This window comes from Echiichthys vipera, assembly GCF_963691815.1.
Source record: "Echiichthys vipera genome assembly, chromosome: 6".
Classification (NCBI taxonomy): Eukaryota; Metazoa; Chordata; class Actinopteri; order Perciformes; family Trachinidae; genus Echiichthys; species Echiichthys vipera.
In genome coordinates this window covers 12,585,014-12,603,571 of record NC_139831.1, presented here as the reverse complement: position 1 = coordinate 12,603,571, position 18,558 = coordinate 12,585,014, and the positions used below count along the sequence as shown (strand labels likewise).

General features: G+C 40.4%; 1 protein-coding gene across 1 annotated transcript; it reads right to left on the bottom strand.

Moving 5' to 3' along the window:
• Positions 1-1,531: 1,531 nt before the first annotated feature.
• klhl3 (kelch-like family member 3) lies at positions 1,532-16,809 on the bottom strand (the record flags this gene model as incomplete). The annotated part of the gene is made up of 15 exons (XM_083914967.1): positions 1,532-3,058; positions 3,178-3,321; positions 3,666-3,806; positions 4,522-4,650; positions 4,760-4,861; positions 6,379-6,576; positions 7,546-7,663; positions 7,775-7,924; positions 8,139-8,255; positions 10,574-10,683; positions 10,787-10,949; positions 13,763-13,884; positions 13,976-14,082; positions 14,923-15,057; positions 16,760-16,809. The coding sequence occupies 15 exons, from the start codon at positions 16,807-16,809 to the stop codon at positions 3,030-3,032; spliced, it is 1,815 nt and encodes a 604-aa protein (XP_083771093.1). The 3' UTR covers positions 1,532-3,029.
• Positions 16,810-18,558: the final 1,749 nt, after the last annotated feature.

Sequence of the window (18,558 nt, the reverse complement as noted above, 5' to 3'; positions counted from 1 at the left end):
AACAACTTCACACTCGACAGTCGACACAGCACTTCTTTGGGTCCTCAGCAAAACCCCCGTTAAGTGTGAAGTTGATCCAATAAACGCTTGTCGAAAAAAAAGTCATAGGACAGAGACTTATTTACGTTTAGTTGGATTATTTCAAGTTTGAAGGTTTACATTATTAATGCAAACTACTGAGTGTCAAAGCTCGTATTATGTTCCAAACATGACATTAAATGAATTCACAATATCAACTGTTTGGGTCACAATATCCAGTTAGTTTATATTAAAGATACATCTGAAAACTTCCATACGATTGGCTGCACTTTGACTTTGAGTTCTCGTCAGTTGAGGCTCAACTTTCAAGTCAACATTGATGAGAAGTCCTCCGTATATTTTTAGACTGAGCCACTAGTTTCCATTTAATACAGACTTGAATAGTGGTCTATGAGTAGTTTTTAATGTAAGTATTGAAAAAAGGTGGATTCAGATGCTGATGAGAGGCTTTGAAATCCCAAACTGAGCTCAAAATCCCCCCTTGTGTTCTTTAAGGGCGCACTCACACTGTCCTTAGTCCCCTTCCCACAATGAATCAAACCGTAGTGATCATGGTCTGATAAAGACTCCAACACTTCAGCTTTGATACAATATTACACCATCAATGGCAGTGATTTTGAAGTGTCCCAAATCCTAACGTATTATTAGTCACTGGATTAACTACTGAGTGTCTTTAACGTACGTAATGCAGGAGTCATTTCTGCAATTCAGCACAAGACTTGGAAAAAGAAGCTGCTAATATCACCTCATGCTTACCTGTTTTTTTTGTCTTTTGATTTTCTGACACCGAAATTTTGGTTATGCGCACCTGTAGACACATGAACGCACCACACAATCCATACCATTCACCTGCATTCCTACTCAACGATGAACTAAGTATTTAAAGTAGGATCTGGAGTGGTGCTCTGGGAATTTGGAGGCCACGTCTCCAGTCAAATGATACCTGTATTCAATCCTTTTTGGATGCAGATTCAGGAAAAAGACTATTTGTATGGTTCTGGCTCTCAGCCAATCACCGCAAGCGTTCTTCAATTTAATGGTGACTACCGAAGCGGCTATAACCCATACAGCCCGTGCTGAAGTCGAGCCTAAATAATACTTAAATGTACAGTTAATTAATAAATATTTAGATGATTTATTTTCAAGAATCATTTGGATGGGAGTGGAGTGGTGGTGGCATTTTACGCAACTGAATGCTTCCATTCGCATGACAGGTATTGAATGAAGTAAAAAAAAATTCTAATTGAACACTGTATTGGTACTTTTAGTGTTGTGGAATATGCACAATACAGAGCATAATCTGGAGTGAGTCTCAACTCATTTTAAACTGTAATAATATGAACTAACGTCTTTGAAGAGATGAAAAACATTCATCCATCATGTGTATGGTGGGATAAATGTAGGACAAGAGGTGTGAGCTGACTAAACAAACAAAAACAACAGTACGTTTTTAAAAAAAATGTATTTTATATACTTTCTTTGTCAGAGGGCTTTGAAACTACGATGTAGAGCGTTCATGATTTCTGGAAGATTGCAGCAGTAGTGAAAATGTTCAGCTGAGATTTCATTTCATGAAGCAGCTTCTATAAATCTCTGTTCCCCAAAAGGCTATGGCACCGGTTAGTCAGCGAAATAACGTCTAAAATACACCCATCCTCGTCAGAGTTCATTTGACTGTAGCGAGGCTGAGAAAATGAAATGAGAACCTCAGTCAGATCTGAATAAATGTGTGTTAAAGTCCCAAAAACAATAAATAAAAAAAAACCTTAAACCTTTTACATCAGGATTGCACCGTTGCATTTCTACAGTGCATTTTGACTCTCTTCCCTCAGACGATAAACAGAAACAATGCATCATTTCAGTTTGTTAGTAAGAGATAAAAACACAGACTCCAGCATTATTCTGATGAGCGTAACTGGCACTTTTTTTTCTTTTCTTACAATTTCTGATGAAATTATTGGCCCTTGTGGTGCTTTCAAGTGCTCTCATGAGTGCGATTAGTAACGACAGGACAGCCCGGCAGCCGTCTGTCTGACAGCAGGTCAGTCAGCAAGACAAGCAGACGTCCGGCCGGCCAATCGGTGAGTCAGAAAGCACAGCCTGCCGGTCCGTATCCGTCAGTGCAAGCGAACAGTGCATCAGTAGTGTCGACAACAGGCTCAAGTCCAGCTGCGTCAAATCAGATCAATTGGCCCCGGATCTAAAGCCACAGCAAGTGGTTCTACACCGCTCTCTTAAAAACAATCTCAAAAATATTAATTATGATAGCTCATTTGCATATACGATGCTTTCTACATTCTTTGAATTGTCTTGCAGTTCTCTAGGTCCAGGCCTCCTGGTTGAGAGCTAATCCACTCTGGCAGCTGCGGCCTTTTCGCTAACAACACAACCACTCAACAGACGTAGTCGCCGTAAGATGATTTATATTCCAGGAACTGTTGCAAGTCTCATAATTAAAAAAAAAAAATGTCTCCCATGCCATGGCGTGCCCATGTTTCCAGGCAACATGTCCTGATATTCGTAGCAACGCCATTAACGCTGAAGGCAGCCAGTCAGCCAGAAATCAGCAGGCTGGTGTTTTTAAAGTATTTCGTTTCATACGGCCCATTACAGGAAACGCCACTGAGCATCCAAAGCACTCCGTTTTGCCCATCAAAGTCTCTCCGACATCAGCGTCTTGGTGTCAGCTGATGTCAGCTGATACATCCATGTGTAATGTGCTTGACATCTGAAAACACTCGCCAAGACAAAGTTCTTATTTTTAAGTTCCGTCCTGTGGTTCGTTTTTTTATCCAGTGCTGCAAAATCAGATTGGTGTTTAGCGCCAAAAAAAAACTCTTCAAGATGGATCGTCGACTCGGTCAGCTGAGGATTGAGGGCGTCCGGTCCAGGCGTTACTTCTCCGTCTGCCCATTGAAGCTTTAGACGTCAGTGCGGATCTCTGTGAAACTGGATTCCGGCGCAGAGCTGATGCTGTGGGAGGCCCTTGGTCATAATGGCTTGTCAACCACTGCGACTCCTGAGTGAGAAAATGAAAGCGTGAGTGACCGAAGAGCTACAGAAACAAGTAAAATGCGTCATATTTGTTTCTCTCTATGATGAAGGAATACTGGCCGTGTTTAGCGTGGTCAGACTTACCTGCATAGCTGCGACCGTTGCTCATGTTTGTGGGGATAAGGCTCCACTTGTCTGTGGCAGGGTTGTAAAACTCTACGGAGGAGAGGTTACAGGAGCCGTCGTCTCCTCCAATCACGTACAGCAACCCGTTAATGGCACAAACGCCTTGAGGAGATAATTGCACATGTTTAACAACTCTGACAAATATTTCATCTATTGAATTAATAATTCAGGATAGAGTCAAAATAAAATGTAATGCCCTCTGTGAGTATTATGGTGGGTGAAGGCAACAAAACAAAAATGTCACTTTGTGTTTATCAAGACAAACAAATGGTATTTCCCAGACCTGTTGGTTCCAAAATCTTGCTGTACCCTGAACGCAAGCTTAAAAAAATATATGCTTTAAACAACAAGCTTTGTTGCTTGTTTGCCATTTCTAGCAGTGACAGGAACTATCTTTGTGGAGCGGCTGGTTGACGGACGCCGCATGTCCGTGCTTGTTATCTGACCTGCATTTCGTCTGCACATGTTCATGTCACAGACCAGCCTCCAGGCGTTGTTCTGTGGGTCGTACACCTCAACGCTCTTCCTCACCAGAGGGCCGTCATGTCCTCCTGCTGCATACAGCTGACCACTCAACACACCCACCCCTGGACAAAAAAAAAAATACATTATAATTTCTATTTACGAGGAATATAAAAACACTTGATAAATAGCAGATTTGAAACAACAAGCAAGCTTCACGTTTTTGGTTTAGTTTAGTTCATTTCGGTTGATTTCAATTTCTATGACTCAAATACATATATACTTTATATATAAAGATATAATTAAATTATAATAAGGCATTTTTGAAGTAGTGAGAAACCAAAGCAAGTGTATGCTGACTGAAGCCTGAGCTCATCACACCTCCGCTTTTTACATTCATTATTTTATATGGTTGCCGTTAGATCTATACACTTAAAATAACAACAAAACAAAAACAAAATATATATATATATATTTACACACACTAGTGTTCATGAGCTCAGTGTAATTAATTATAATAGTTGTCTTCTTTCTAGGAGTCTTGCTTATACAGTTGCAGTTCCAGCGGGTGGTGCTGTAGTTCTATACGACATACACTGTCGCCAGGGCATATGACCACAGATAACAGAAAATTGATATTAAGACAATATCAATAATATTTAAAAAGAAAAAAGAAAAAAGGACCTAAATTAAATGAATTATTTGTGGTGTGTAATATGTGTGCATCTATTTTGGAGAACTACTAGTTCTGTATAGCTGTATAGTTGCTGCTCCCTGCGTGTGTTATGAGAGAATTTTGTGTGTGTGTATGTATGTGTATGTATGTGTGTGTGCGTGTACCTGCTCCACTGCGTCGTGTGCTCATGTCAGCTACGTAGCACCACTGGTCAGCCACAGGGTCGTACTCTTCCACTGTACTGAGACACTGACGGGATGCTCCATCGTAGCCTCCTACTGCATACAACTTACCTGCGCGCACACACACATTTACGAGCACACACACATCAAAACAGGTTACATTTGAATTTTGGCTGTAATGTAACCTGTGTCTCTTGCTCTCACACACTCCTTTTCTTACCATCTACCACCCCTACACCCACACTGCTGCGCCTGGTGTTCATGGAGGCGACATACAGCCACTCGTTGGTTTTATAATTGTGGACTTCTACTGTCGACAAACCTGAAGAAGAGAAAAGAACAGACTGTGTTAGTGCGTGCATGAGTCTGGAGGTGTAGGCATGTTGAATCCAGCTGGCAGACGTGTTAAGGGAAGTGGCTCGTGTCTCTTGTGTTTACCGTTAACACTGTTGTTGGAATAATGTGCTACTGCGAGCTGTTATATTCTGATAAACCAGGCAATGACGCTAAACCAGACCAGAAAAAACTGTTTGAAACTTAAACTTAATTAGCATTTTTTTCATCTCCCTTTACCTGTTCCAACCTCCTCACATGTAACTTTCTTCCTAACATTTCTTAACTGGATTTGTTTATTTTCAGTCAAATTTCCTTCTGAAATTAGACCCCAAACATCTCATAAACATAACAATGTTTATTAAAATCCCAGATTCGCTTTCTTACAGCTGATGGGACTTCATAATCAGTTATTTATAATATTAATGCAGGGAGGGAAAAACTAAAGTTGTGTGCAATCGTATCTCTACATAATAATCATACAGTAGATGGAAACACTTAATACACCAGTATCTCGAAATTAAGCTCTTTTTTTCAGACTAAATTATTCACCTCATGCAATCAGGTCCCCAACATTAGCAAGTGGAACTACACATTTTTAAAATGGAAAACTACAAGTTCCAAGTTTCCCGGTAGCAGTCCTAAGGCCAATTCCACTTTGGTCAAACACCCAGAATGAGGCAGGTTTCGCTGAAACGCCCTTAATTTGCATGCAGGTCGCTCGAGCGGCCATTAGAGCACCCATTTATGTTCATGTGTTCATGTAGCTCTAAGCGGGATGTGACGTGTGTTAGTACAGACGCCACAACAACACGGCGAAGTAGAGTTGATGCCTTTATCCAGTGGTGTAGAAGAACACAGCGCAGAAAAGGATCTGTGCACGCACAGCTTTGCACGGGCTTGAAGTACTGCAGCAGGGTGACATCTGTCAACAAACACTTTTACAGCTCCTGGAATTTTAAAAGGTGGAGTGTTTTCTTTCATGTTCCTTGTACATAAGTTGACGTAGTGAATCATTCGGGCCACCTTAAATCAAACTGCAACTATTCTGTATTTGTCTTGAGAATGAACGGCGCGCCTGTATCACTGATCAACTGATCAGCTGATCACCGGTGATTGAAACCCATTCAGAGTGATACCTCACCTCCGTGCCTCGTAAATCCTTCTGGGGTCTTTTTTTGTAATGGAAACATGACGAGTGAATGGACGTTTAAGAGGGCGTGCCCTGAAACCTTCGAGCGGGCACATTTTACCCTAATGGGACACGCCTATAGACAAAATAACAGCATTATACAACACCTTTTTTAACTTTGAGTTGTGAACAGACAACTGATAATTGTGATATGTGAAATGAGTCGTATGAAATGTTGAGACTTTTTCAACATTTCAAAACTCCAAAATTTCCAAATGCATTCCAATGTATTTAACTAGTTGCAATTGCATGGCCTTTTAGTTTGTTTGTGTGTGTGTGTGTGTGTGTGTGTGTGTGTGTGTGTGTGTGTGTACCTATACTGCCGTTAAAGCCGCCCACGGCGTACAGTAAATCCCCCAACACAGCAGCTCCCAGTGTGCTGCGTCTCTCCTGCATGCTCGCCACCGCACTCCACTGGTCTCTTATTCCGTCGTACACATCCACCGTTCGCTCCCGCAGTGAACTGTTGAAGCCGCCGACTGCATACACACGACCCGCCATGGACACCACACCTGAACACACAGACATAATGAAATGTATAAAAGAAGTGGGATGATGCTGTGATATATAATACTGACCTGCAGGAGCTTGGTTAAAGGATGTAATTATTAACACTTAAAGGACCATACTAGAGGCTGTGTATGTTTGAGCCCATTAACAAAATACTGTCTATACTTTACATTAAAAAACCTACATCTTCAGATTAGATTCCAACCTTTCAAACTGTTTTTTTAGTCTTAAGACCATCCTGCAGAGACTTCACACATCTACCTTTAAATCAAAGTGTTCCTGCTGTTTCAAACACTGTTGTGGTGCATTTGCGGACAATACGGCATCAAGATTTTATTGATACATGAATGGAATCTGCTCATCGTGTTGCCTTAACATTAGACTACAGACATTTAACAAGCTGTTTGTATTCTTGAATTTTTTAATAGATTTTCTGGCAATAAGTGCTTGAAAACTGCCTTTTATTTTCTATCTGATGATGTAATAATAAACTCACCATATGTCACATGTCCAGTTTTTAACGAGGCTCTTGCACTGTGTACTACATAATCAGACTGTACTGCACACTAAATTAAAGATCAAGTATGTCATTACCAGCAGACAGCAAGTGTGTTACAGCAAACTATAACTTACTTAAATTAAATTAACAGTGAAGAATATTTTTAGAAAACTGAACATAAATAAAAACTAAACTGAAAACTTAACTGAAATACCGTCTGGTTAAAAAACAAATAAAAACAAAACACAAATGAATAAAACCTAAATTAATTTTTAAAAAGTCCAACTAAAAGATAAATGATAAACATGACTGATTTTAAAATAATCCAGATTAAATCTGATTGACTGATCTGAGTTTTATATTTGGTTTATTTAAAGCTGGTCAGAATTGACTGCGAGTTTTTCAAAGCGTGGTGAGCGAGCACTGTTTTAACGATAATTCAAATTTTAATCTGTACAAAACACCAACTGACCTGCCCGGCAGCGTCTTGAAGGCAGGTCGGCTACCTGGTACCATCGATCTTCCTGGAAGTCGTAACACTCCACGCTGCGGATCGCCTTCGGAGCCTGACCGCCCACCACAATCATCACCTGCGCACGCACACAGTCAGTGTCAGCCGTTCGAACGACAGTAAGAAAAATACATAGCTGATTATACAGCTGATTTACACAACGCAAATGTGTGTGTGTGTGTGTGTGTACCTTTGGGATGCTGATAGGAGTTCGTGGTCGGGTCCTGTCGGTCTTGATGAGGTGCCGCTGGTCGGCTGGCAGTAGGTGATACTTCATTGCCTCTATGAGGAAATCTTTACAGGTGTTGTTGTTCTTTATCAAAGCCTCTTCCTCCACAATCTGAAACAGGGACCACATTTCAGGCAAATTTCACCTTGATTTACCAAACAAAATGTCGCAGGATTCATTTATATGTGCATAAATGACCAGGTTACTGTCATCCCTTAGTTTGTAACCATGGCGACTTGTTTTAATTGTAGTAGTGACAGAAGAACAGCACTACAAATGGTGAAGAGTGTAGAGAAAGAAGAGAAGAACAGATCATGTATTTCACCTGTACTAGGTAATCCCTGGACAGTAGTGGAAGTCTGACATGCTCCATGAGTTTGGGCATGTACTCCAGACGAGTTGGCTTATCGTGCTTGATCCAAGATACCATCGCCTCGAACACCTGTGAGAGAGAGAGACATGGAGAGGAGAGTCAGACAGCAGCGAGGGAGAGAACACGACCGGGTAAGGCAGAAATCGTCGACAGGAAAGATGGGAGGGAACAGTTAAAACTCATTCAGATTTTTTTTTATTCTTCAGTTCCAATAAACCAGATTCTGATTGAAAATGGAATGACTTGTTAACGTCAGTGCTCTATTTTGTGTGTCCAAATGTTGATTTATTGGGGATGCCAGGCCAAAACTGTTCGTGACACTGGAAAGGTTTGAGAGAGAGAGAAAGAGAGAGAGAGAGGGTCTCAGATACTGTTCAATGATCTGTCACACCCGGCAATTTTGACTATTTAACTCACTGATGGTGTGAATTGCATCGTTCAAGCTGTAGAAACTGTTTTCTTTTATAGCTGAATACCAAAGTGGATTTCTTCTGGCTGCTCCCAGCAGGACATCAGCATAACAGACCTTTGTTCTGCATGTTCTAAAAATCCACAGCTTCAAATTCATTCATTGATTGATTTACACACATTCACACTTGATCAGCTCCTGTCGGCCTGTGGAGCAGCTCCACTAAAGGCAGACGGAGTGCCACTCCTGTTTTACACAAAGGGACAACGACGATGATTGAGTGAAAGAGGGCCGTTACTCAACAACCCTCAGTGTGTTTACAGTGTGCACATCAGTAACCGGAAAATGGCCTTACCCCAAGGGAATGATCAGATTATTGAAGTTCCCCTCGTATACATGAGCAGGGGTTGAATGGGAAAATGAAGGAGTTACTCTCCCTCCGGTGCAGTAGGTGGCTCTCCGCTAACATACAGCTGGTTTAAATGCAGCTTTTTTTCCAGTTCACCTTTTTAAAATCACAAACGGCCGACTTTTGGACAGAATTACGACAGAAACGGGTCTTCTTGGTAGTGATGTTACTTGCCGTCGGGAAGTCCTCCCTTGGTTTAAAGGTAACGCTCTCTTAATGTTGTTTTTATTCACGTTGTTTTCGGAGCCGTTACTTCCTGGTTTATTCTATTTCCAGGTCAAAAGCCACTGCCGCGGAGTGGGGAGCATGCGCAGAAGAAAAACACGATAATAATCCTGGTAAGATTTTTACATGGATGAACAGGGCACTGAAGGAGTTCTGTAGATCTGTTAACCGGGGAATGAGAACCCAGATTTTACACGGGGTATGGTGTTTACATAGTTTCTAAGAAATCGGGGCATGTCCTTAACCCGATTATAATCTGTTTTTTAAACTGCATGTAAACGCACTGACTAGAACACCAAATTCACTCTGCAAACATACAGTATAAGCTACTTCCACGTCAGATTTACACAGGACACAAACAAACACATGTATAATGTAATACAATACAGCACATAATTAAAAAAAGTGTTGTGATACTTATAAAATAATAATAATAATAATAATGCAGCCTACACCCTCTATGTGTTGCATAAAATACAGTTACTACTTCTTTGATTGTACAACAGTCTTGTGCTGAGTACTCCTAATACCATACAGACTGTAATTAGGAGGATCCAAGTGGGAAAAACCCACTCACTTTTAGAGTTTGAGATATCAGGACATTGTGTCAACTACAAACCAGTGGGTAATACGGCTGCAATGCCACCATCACTGGCAGTTGCATCTAAATGAAATTCTACGTTCATTTCCATGTATCTGGTGTGACTAAAAGTTTAGTAGCCGGCCTAACCGTCTTTGAATAATGTGTGAAAGCTCCTATTCTCAAACTACACCACAGAAATGAGTCAATGAAAGAACAAAAGTTGATCCATCCGACTCCATACTTTTGTATCAGTCCACCTAGGAATAAATCGTAGCAGATACTTCAGTGGTAACTGACTGCGGCAGCCAGTTTAACACTAAACAGTATGACAGTGTGGCTTCCTCTGTGTCTCTGTCACTTTGACTGCTGCAGCTGACAGCAGGATGACGCACAGATGCCTCCTCAGACTTGTCCTGTTGACTGGCTAACAGTAGACATACTGGAATACGTCTGCTGTCGGGTGAGCTAATCAGACGTATGATGAGGATGCATGGCTTGATACAGCCACAGATTTCTCTCAGCGTCCACTATAGCTAGACTTTCTTAGTCTTGTCACTTTCCCGGTAGACCTCATCTCTGTTATTTTGTGTTCCTTATGAACTGTATATATATCTTTTCACCCACAAGGAAAATATTAAAAGGACTGACGTGTGTGTGTGTGTGTGTGTGTGTGTGTGTGTGTGTGTGTGTGTGTGTGTGTGTGTGTGTGTGTGTGTGTGTGTGTGTGTGTGTGTGTGTGTGTGTGTATCATGGTATCTGACCTTCTCCTCTGTGGATACAGTGAGTTTGTCACTGGAGATGAGGCAGCACACCTGCTGCAGAGAAAGACTCAGAAACTCCTCCCCCTGCACCACGTCAGTGAAATGCTGCTCTGAGAGACACAAACATGCAGGGTTACACACACTCATACACACAGACACACACACACAACACAAACTCAATATTTAAGCTTATAAGATCAATCCACAGCTTACCAGCGTATGCGTGTGCCTGGTCGAGAAGCTGCGTGCATGTGTGCAGGTCGGCGAAGCCCCTGATGCCCAGACAGTTGGTGGGGTGAAGCTGAGACTGCAGGAACTCACAACAAACCTGACGAACATCCATCAGCTGGAGGAGGCTGGCAGCTGGCAGCAGAACCTGCAGCCAGGACACACACGTTTATTGGTGGAAGAACTTTTTTGGAAGGAACAGAGTTGGTCATCCAAACTCTGGGTCATTTAGACCTCAGACATTTAGGAACAGTAAGTTAGCTAACATGCCTAGTCTCAGGTACTCATCACATCAACAATGTTGCTGGTCAGTCAGTTAGTTTGTTCATTAATTAACCAGACACTCATTTGCCAACAAGAACAGAGCAAAAAAGAATAATATTGACACTGATGTGATATTAAATATTGTGTCAGCCATAATCCAGCTCTGGATAAATAGAACAATGCAGGGGTCTGTGGTTATGAAGGCAATATACTGAAACATAATCCAGGGAGGCCACTTTGAGTAAGAAATCCATGAGCCTGAGTCATTGACAGGAATGGGTGTATGCATGAATTTGATAGACTAGACTTTTAATCATTAGCCAGTCAGTCAGCAAAACAGGCAGGCAGTGTGTTGAAAGCATGATGCTAAATCCCAACACGTAAACTTAACTAGGTCAGGGAGTCTCTGTCTGCCTCTACACCTCTCTGTCTACACACTACTCTCTGTCTCACTCATCCTCTGAGTGTGTATTGTTACTGTCTACCATGTTGTCTGTGCACAGCTTCTAAAAGGGACCATCAGGCCCACTGGAACTGTGCTTACAGCAGCTGTGCCTCCCACACACACACCCACACACATACAGACAGGAAAGACAGACAACAAACATGTTGTACAGTGAAAACACACAGGTCGAAGAAATGAAGACTAAAAACAATCTTTTGCTGAAAATGAGCCAATAGTCAAAACACACACGTCACACATTCACGAGTGAGCCAATCAGGCAGGCACACTGCTAACAGTGGGAGGATTTCCTGCCTCTCTCCATGCACACTTCCTGTGCTAATAATCAGAGGAAGTTTCCTGCCTGCAGCTGGATCCTACTGCATTTATTCAACCCTGCACCAGAAACATGCAGCTAACCAGAGATAATGCCACTGACACTGACAAGGCTGCAGCAAGGGATGTCCCAATATGAGATTTTGATATCACGATTATTGTCAGAGAAAATACCACGGTTTCCACAATTATTAATCAGGGAATTTATTTTAGAAAAATAGCGGGTTCAGCACATACGCATAGAACTGGAATTACACCCACGTAACTACTACGTATCCCAGCAAGATTGAGAAAGTAAACAGTAACAGGTTGTGAACTACTCCCAGATGGGTTTAAACTGTTTTGTTCCAGCTCAGTAACATTACATTTGCTAGTTATGGTATTATTTCTACCTTGACTTGGGCATAAAAGGGTGGATAATTATCTGTTGATGTTGGAACATGTTTGAAGTGTTGGCCCCTTTACAGTAGCATTTTGATGGCACGCTTTGCAAATTGGAAATCCATCTTCTACCACTTCCTTGTAGGTATCCAAAATGATCCTACGCTGCAGATAAAGGGCGCCTTTTTGGCAGATATGAGACTGGAAATTCAGTTTCCTCTGACATTTCCCCCAGTCAGTGAGTTAAATCGCCAATATTGTCGGATGTGGCAGATCATTGAACAGTATCTGAAACCCTCTCTCATCCAGTGCTTTGACAGCAAAGAACAGCTCACAACCATTTCAAGCTCTAATATCTCTTGTAATAAACACCTGCTCCTCAGACAGGTTCATGTTGAACTCAAACAGAAAAACCAAAACAGCTAAAGTGATCATACCCTAAGGGAACATTTTAAAATCATTAAAAAACAAATAAAAACAACATTTTTATCAACCAGCTGGTTCTTTTTTTGTCCAAAATTTTCCTCATTTTGTCTCAAATATACAGATTTTTCCCTCCACTTTATTGTCTGAAACTTAATATGTTTGTGTAGTCTACTGAATCACAGGGCTGTTTTGAAAGGTGCAAAAGTCAATAATAGGCCCTTTCACAAACTTGATTTTCAATCTTATTTCAGTTGTATTCTTTTATCTAAAAGTTCACTCCACATTGAGAAACACAAGATATTGGATATTCTTATAACAACAAATGAATGTGTTGTTATAAGAGTTATATAGGAGTTGCTATAACAACTGTATCTACAACACACATAAATCTCCCGGCAACTCCTGAAAATGAAGGTGTTTTTTGGCAGTTAATCCAGCTTGACAGTGTGGCTGTTGTTGCCCTGACCTTTGCTCAAAACAAAAGACTGCACACAGAAAAAGGTCAAGACAGCAGCTTCAAGACAAGTTTCCTTCTCTACACACTTTGGTCTTCTGATTTGTCTTCTATTATATGTAACTGGAAAATTATAAAAGCAACCGGTCAAGATGGCCGTCTTCCATAGAGCTGGGTCTGTACGACGTTCCTGCCTGTTATAGGGAAGGTTTTCGTTGCCACCGTACTCAATGGGGGAGTTGTTGGGTCTATATAAATCATAAGTTAGTCATAGAGTGTGGTCTATACAGTTCCTCTGACTCTGTGAAGTTTCCTGAGCTAACTTTTGCTATGATTTGACACTATAAATAAAAAATAATTGAATTGAATTGAAATGAAATTGTGCCAAAAATGAAGTGAGCCTGTCTTTTTTCAATTCTGGTCCCCAGGCATAAACATGTTTCCTTCTTTGTAAGTCACAAGAAGTCTCGTAGGATACACAATGGATAAAGGTTGCCACTGTTGCTGCGGCTGATACATGACATCAATGTATATACATCTCTAAACTAGATTTTAGCAGCAGAATAACAGCAGAAAAAAAGAAACACCATCGGTAAAAAACAGGAAAACACTATTTCACTCGCTCTCACTCCCTTCCTCTTGATAAAAACTCTCTCACCTGCACGTTGTCCTCTGTGACTTCTATCTCAGCTGTGTAGATGTAGTCCACCAGCTTCCTCAGAGTCTGTCCGTCCACTTCTCTGATCTCCACCTGATGGGCTTTGCTCTCGCTCATATCACCTACAAAAAAACAGTTAGGTTAAGCATAAAACACACACACACACACACCAGATATGATACCAAGCAACTAAGACTGCGTGTTTGTGTGTACCTGTGAACATGGCACAGAAGTAGGGGCTACAGGACGCCAGGACCACCCTGTGAGCCGGCACTTCAACACTCCCCGCCACCAGCTGGACATCACACAGCATCTTTTTACTGAGACACAAGGAGAAACAGAGAGTGAGAGACAGGGTTTGTGGTAAATGCTGCAAATATGCACACAGGAGCCAGGAGAAGGGAGCATCTTTAACGCCAAGTATGGACAGGACAGCTGCCAGAAAATGTGCAAATTAATTATCTCTGGGGTTTGCATGTAAAAACTACTAGAGAATATATTATTTGACTATCCATCTGCTTCAGTACATGTGTAGTTTTTCAGTGTTTTAAGTGAAAACCATGACTTTTGCAACAGCCTTAAAAAAGCATGGATGCAGGAAGTTTCCCAATCTAGAAAAAGCTTGACCGGAAAAATGCAACATGTCTTGCTCCTGTATCGCGTCCTGGTCTGTTCAGGCTCTTGTCAGCAAACAAACCAGGATCTATTTCTCTTCTGAACCTGATTTCTACTTAAGAACACTAGAATAACCATTTCACTTTTTGATTAGGAGGGCCAGACACCAAAAGCTGTCACCAAACCAATGACGGTAGGTTTTCTATGAAACTGAAGTCAACAAGGAAACTAAAAGCATGAAAATATAACTATAAATTATAGGTAGGTGCCGAGTAGTTGAAGAAGTAATTCTCCACTGATATTTTGGGACATGCGAGGTGAATAAAAGATGACTTGTGTTAATCTTTTTTTCTGAATTACAAAGCTGACTACAGCCTATGCAGTACACTAAAATGCATTTCAGAAAACATTTTATGCAAGAAATAGGCAAAACAGTAACAGACTATCAAGTCATATTTGATCAGCGCTGCCTAACTTGACAGATTTGAGTTTGGCAGATTCGTCTGGTTTCCAGGCTAAAACAACAACGGTCGGCAGCATCACACCTCCTCAGGTCGTTCATCAGCTGGAAAGCCTTCCTCATGTGTGTCTGGTTGAAGGTGTGCATCCCTCCATTCACGGTATCCTCCTCTGAATCCGTGTTGCAGTTTGGACGTGGCGAGGCCGGTGTGGCCACCAGACTGGTAAGACATGAAAGGTAGTGTTTGGATCAGTGAAGATAGATGGCGACCCAACAGTTAGACAGGTTTCTTTCTGGTCCATCTCTAGTATTATGAGAGGACGATGGGACAGAGAGCCTTTACTTTGATTATTCCCTAGCTAAAAAAATATATATACACATCTTGTATATAAAATGCAATGTATTTATTCAGTGACAGCAGGCCGTCAACTGTTTTTATTGCCTTTTGTCACGTCACATAAAATTATTCTGCACAGAAGAGAGAAAAAGATACAGAACTCTAGATACATTAAACTGATGGATGTCGCTTTCTTGGCATCCAAACTGCACTAAATAATCATTCAAGCGTGTGTGTTTGACTGAGGATCCCTGTTGTATGACACTATTCCTTGACCCACATCCTGCAACCATATTCTTAAGTCAAGGGGACTTAGAGACACCCTGAAACATCACAAACTGATCAAAACCAACAACGTATTACTACATTTCTCAATACTTGCTGACCTCCCTATCCTTTTGTTTTTCCTGAAGACAAATTAATTAAAAATATTTAAAGAATAAATAATTTCCTGAAACAAATGATATGCTGGAGTAGGCTACTTCCTGCACTTGTTATGGACAATCTTAGCTCTGGATTACTGCACTTTTCGTACAGTAGTGAGCATTTACAGCAACAGGACCTTGTATGTGAGAGCGAGTCAAAATAAATAACAGTAGTTGTGTAACATGTCATCCAGTCCAAATACGTGGCTCACTGAGGTGTTTTTGACAACTATAATGCCCATGGCAGAGGAAAATCAGACTTTGGCTACACAGAAAATAAACAGCCGGGTGTATAAAAAAGAGGAAAAACAAATATGCCCTGCTACCAAACCTGCTGTTTGTATCAAGCCATGTGGAAGATGACACTTTTGACAACAAGTTAAATAAATGCAACTTTTAACCAAAAGGTGACCTGCACTTACCTGAGAGCAGGTGGCAGGAAGAAAACACCAAAATGGCATCAGCCTGAACTAAAGGGCCATTTGCTTGATTTGATGTGTCACATTGTTAGTTGTTAAGAAAACGACTGTTATCTCGATTTCTCTCAATGTCCCAAAGTCAACATCAGTGGGAAGAGTATTTATATATCTATAAATATAACAAAACACAGGGTTATTGTTCGTTCACAACAATACAGCTTCAAACTAATCAATGTACAATCATGACTAGAACAAAAACTTCTTACTTCTCTTCTTATCCAGATATCTTTAAAAAGTTAAACAGGAAATCAAGTTTGAGTTTGATTGGGCTAGCTGTTAGCATTGCTAATCATTTAACTTCACTGCTAACATAAGCTTCTGACAGCATCCGTTAATAACCCGTTGCTTATGAAGAAAAACATTTTGGGGAGCCAGCCTACGCTCATTTCACTGGCTCTAGGCGACGACTTGGTAACTGTTTAAAATGTCGAAATTACATGTTAACTTTGTGAGTTTTGGTTAGCGACTTCAACTGCATCAGCTGGGCAGCCAACGGTGCTAACAGCTAACTCACCGAAGCTAGCCACTCAACAAGGCGAGCTGCAGTTCAGTGACAGGAGGAAAGCTCTTGAGACTGTCTGTGTTTGGATTTATGGGCGGTGGATCATGTGGGGTAAAATGTTATCCAACAGATGTAGAAACAGCTTTACGAAATAATCCCTAACCGCTGAGCCAACTCACCCCAACGACACACCGTCCATCCTCCCGGAGTCAGATACAACAGCAGGCATGAGCGCCGTGCAGCAAAACAAAGAGTGTGTGTTAGCGAGATGAATCACTCCGGACACATGCAGTTTCGTTTTCGGGTCAAAATCTGCTACTGCGATATAAAGTAGGTCATGTCATATCTCGATATAACTATATATATCATGATATAGCATGCTTTGTGGTAATTCAATAAATAAATGAATAGTCTATATGAAATAACCACATGGTAGAGGCTATTTTTTGCATACGCCAGTGTGAATTAGATACTTGACAAATATAAAGTACTAAGTATATTAATCATGAACTTTAGTGCAAAAGACATGATGTGCAAAGATCGGAACTCGAAGCATCGTCAAAACGACAGAAATATCGCCATAATGCAATTGATTTGATTTCTATTCGTCTCAAACACTCAACATGCTGTGATGGAAAAAACGCAAAGATAAAACACATCAATTGCAAAATAATTTCCCTCGGGATAAATAAAGCTTCTTGAATCTTGAATCTTGAATCTTGAATTCTTTCTGATTGATTCCGTCAAACAAACAAAAAAAACAACAACATGTGTTAGAGAAGGAGCAGGCAGAAGCATAGTGGTTATGTAGTCCTGCCCCTACTTTACAATGTCATATAATTACTAAAAAACATGTATCCTGTGTGTGTATACTGCATACAATAATGCAGGCCATACAACAATTCAATTCAGCAATTGCTTTTTTGACAATGCAACAGAAACGATAAAGAAAAATATATAGATAATAGATATTTGTATATTGTTTTGATGATCTCTGGTGTCATATTGCCTAGTGACCTGGTGCAAAAAACGAAATAATTAATATTTTTAAATATTTTTTTCAGGATTATTTTTAGGCTACTTATTACTCTTTACACAGGCTACACCAATATATTTAAATGAGATGTATGTGGTCCATGTTTTCTAAAAAGACATGATTTTTCTGTTATCATGACTTGATTTGCTCTAGTTTTAAATGAAATAGATCTGCAGCTAAGGGTTATTTTAATGATCAATTAAGCTCAAGATCATCAAATGCCTTATTTTGTCCTACCAACAATCCACAAACACAAAGATATATAGAAAGATTTAACACAGAACAGAACATATCCATCCATTCAATATTTACTTTTTGCACTGTTGTGTTGTTTGCAACTTATAGAAACACTTGATGCGTATACAGGCGTATTATTCATGTTGTCACAGGTGCTTTTTATTTAAATACATATATTTGCATAGATTTTAAATGATGTGTGGATAACTTTGTTTATTCCCTACTTTTATTTGTCCAGCTTTGTTGTCCTTGATCTTAGCTGTTATGTCTATTTCTGTGTAATAGAATAATTCCTTATGTGTGCATGCTTGCCCAATAAAGCTGATTATTATATATACGACTAGTTTTCTGTCAATCTGTAATTCGATTCATTGTTTCAACTCTAACATTTAACACGACTTGGGCTCAGATCTTGTATCCAAAGACTGAGGTTAAACTAAAACAGTTCAAATAGGATTCACAATACTCTTGATATGCGCCCATATACTTACTATCACTGCAACACCACATCCCTGCTCCAAAGGAACATGATCATTTTACCACCGTAAAGTTTTGTTTGACTTTTACCTCACAGCAAAATACTATTGGAAAGCCATTACTAAATGACTATTGCAGACAATGTGACGATCCTTGATAATGCTGAATTACCAACTACGCAAAGTTGGTATTGTGTTCGCATAATTCACAGTTATATAGTTGCTTTGG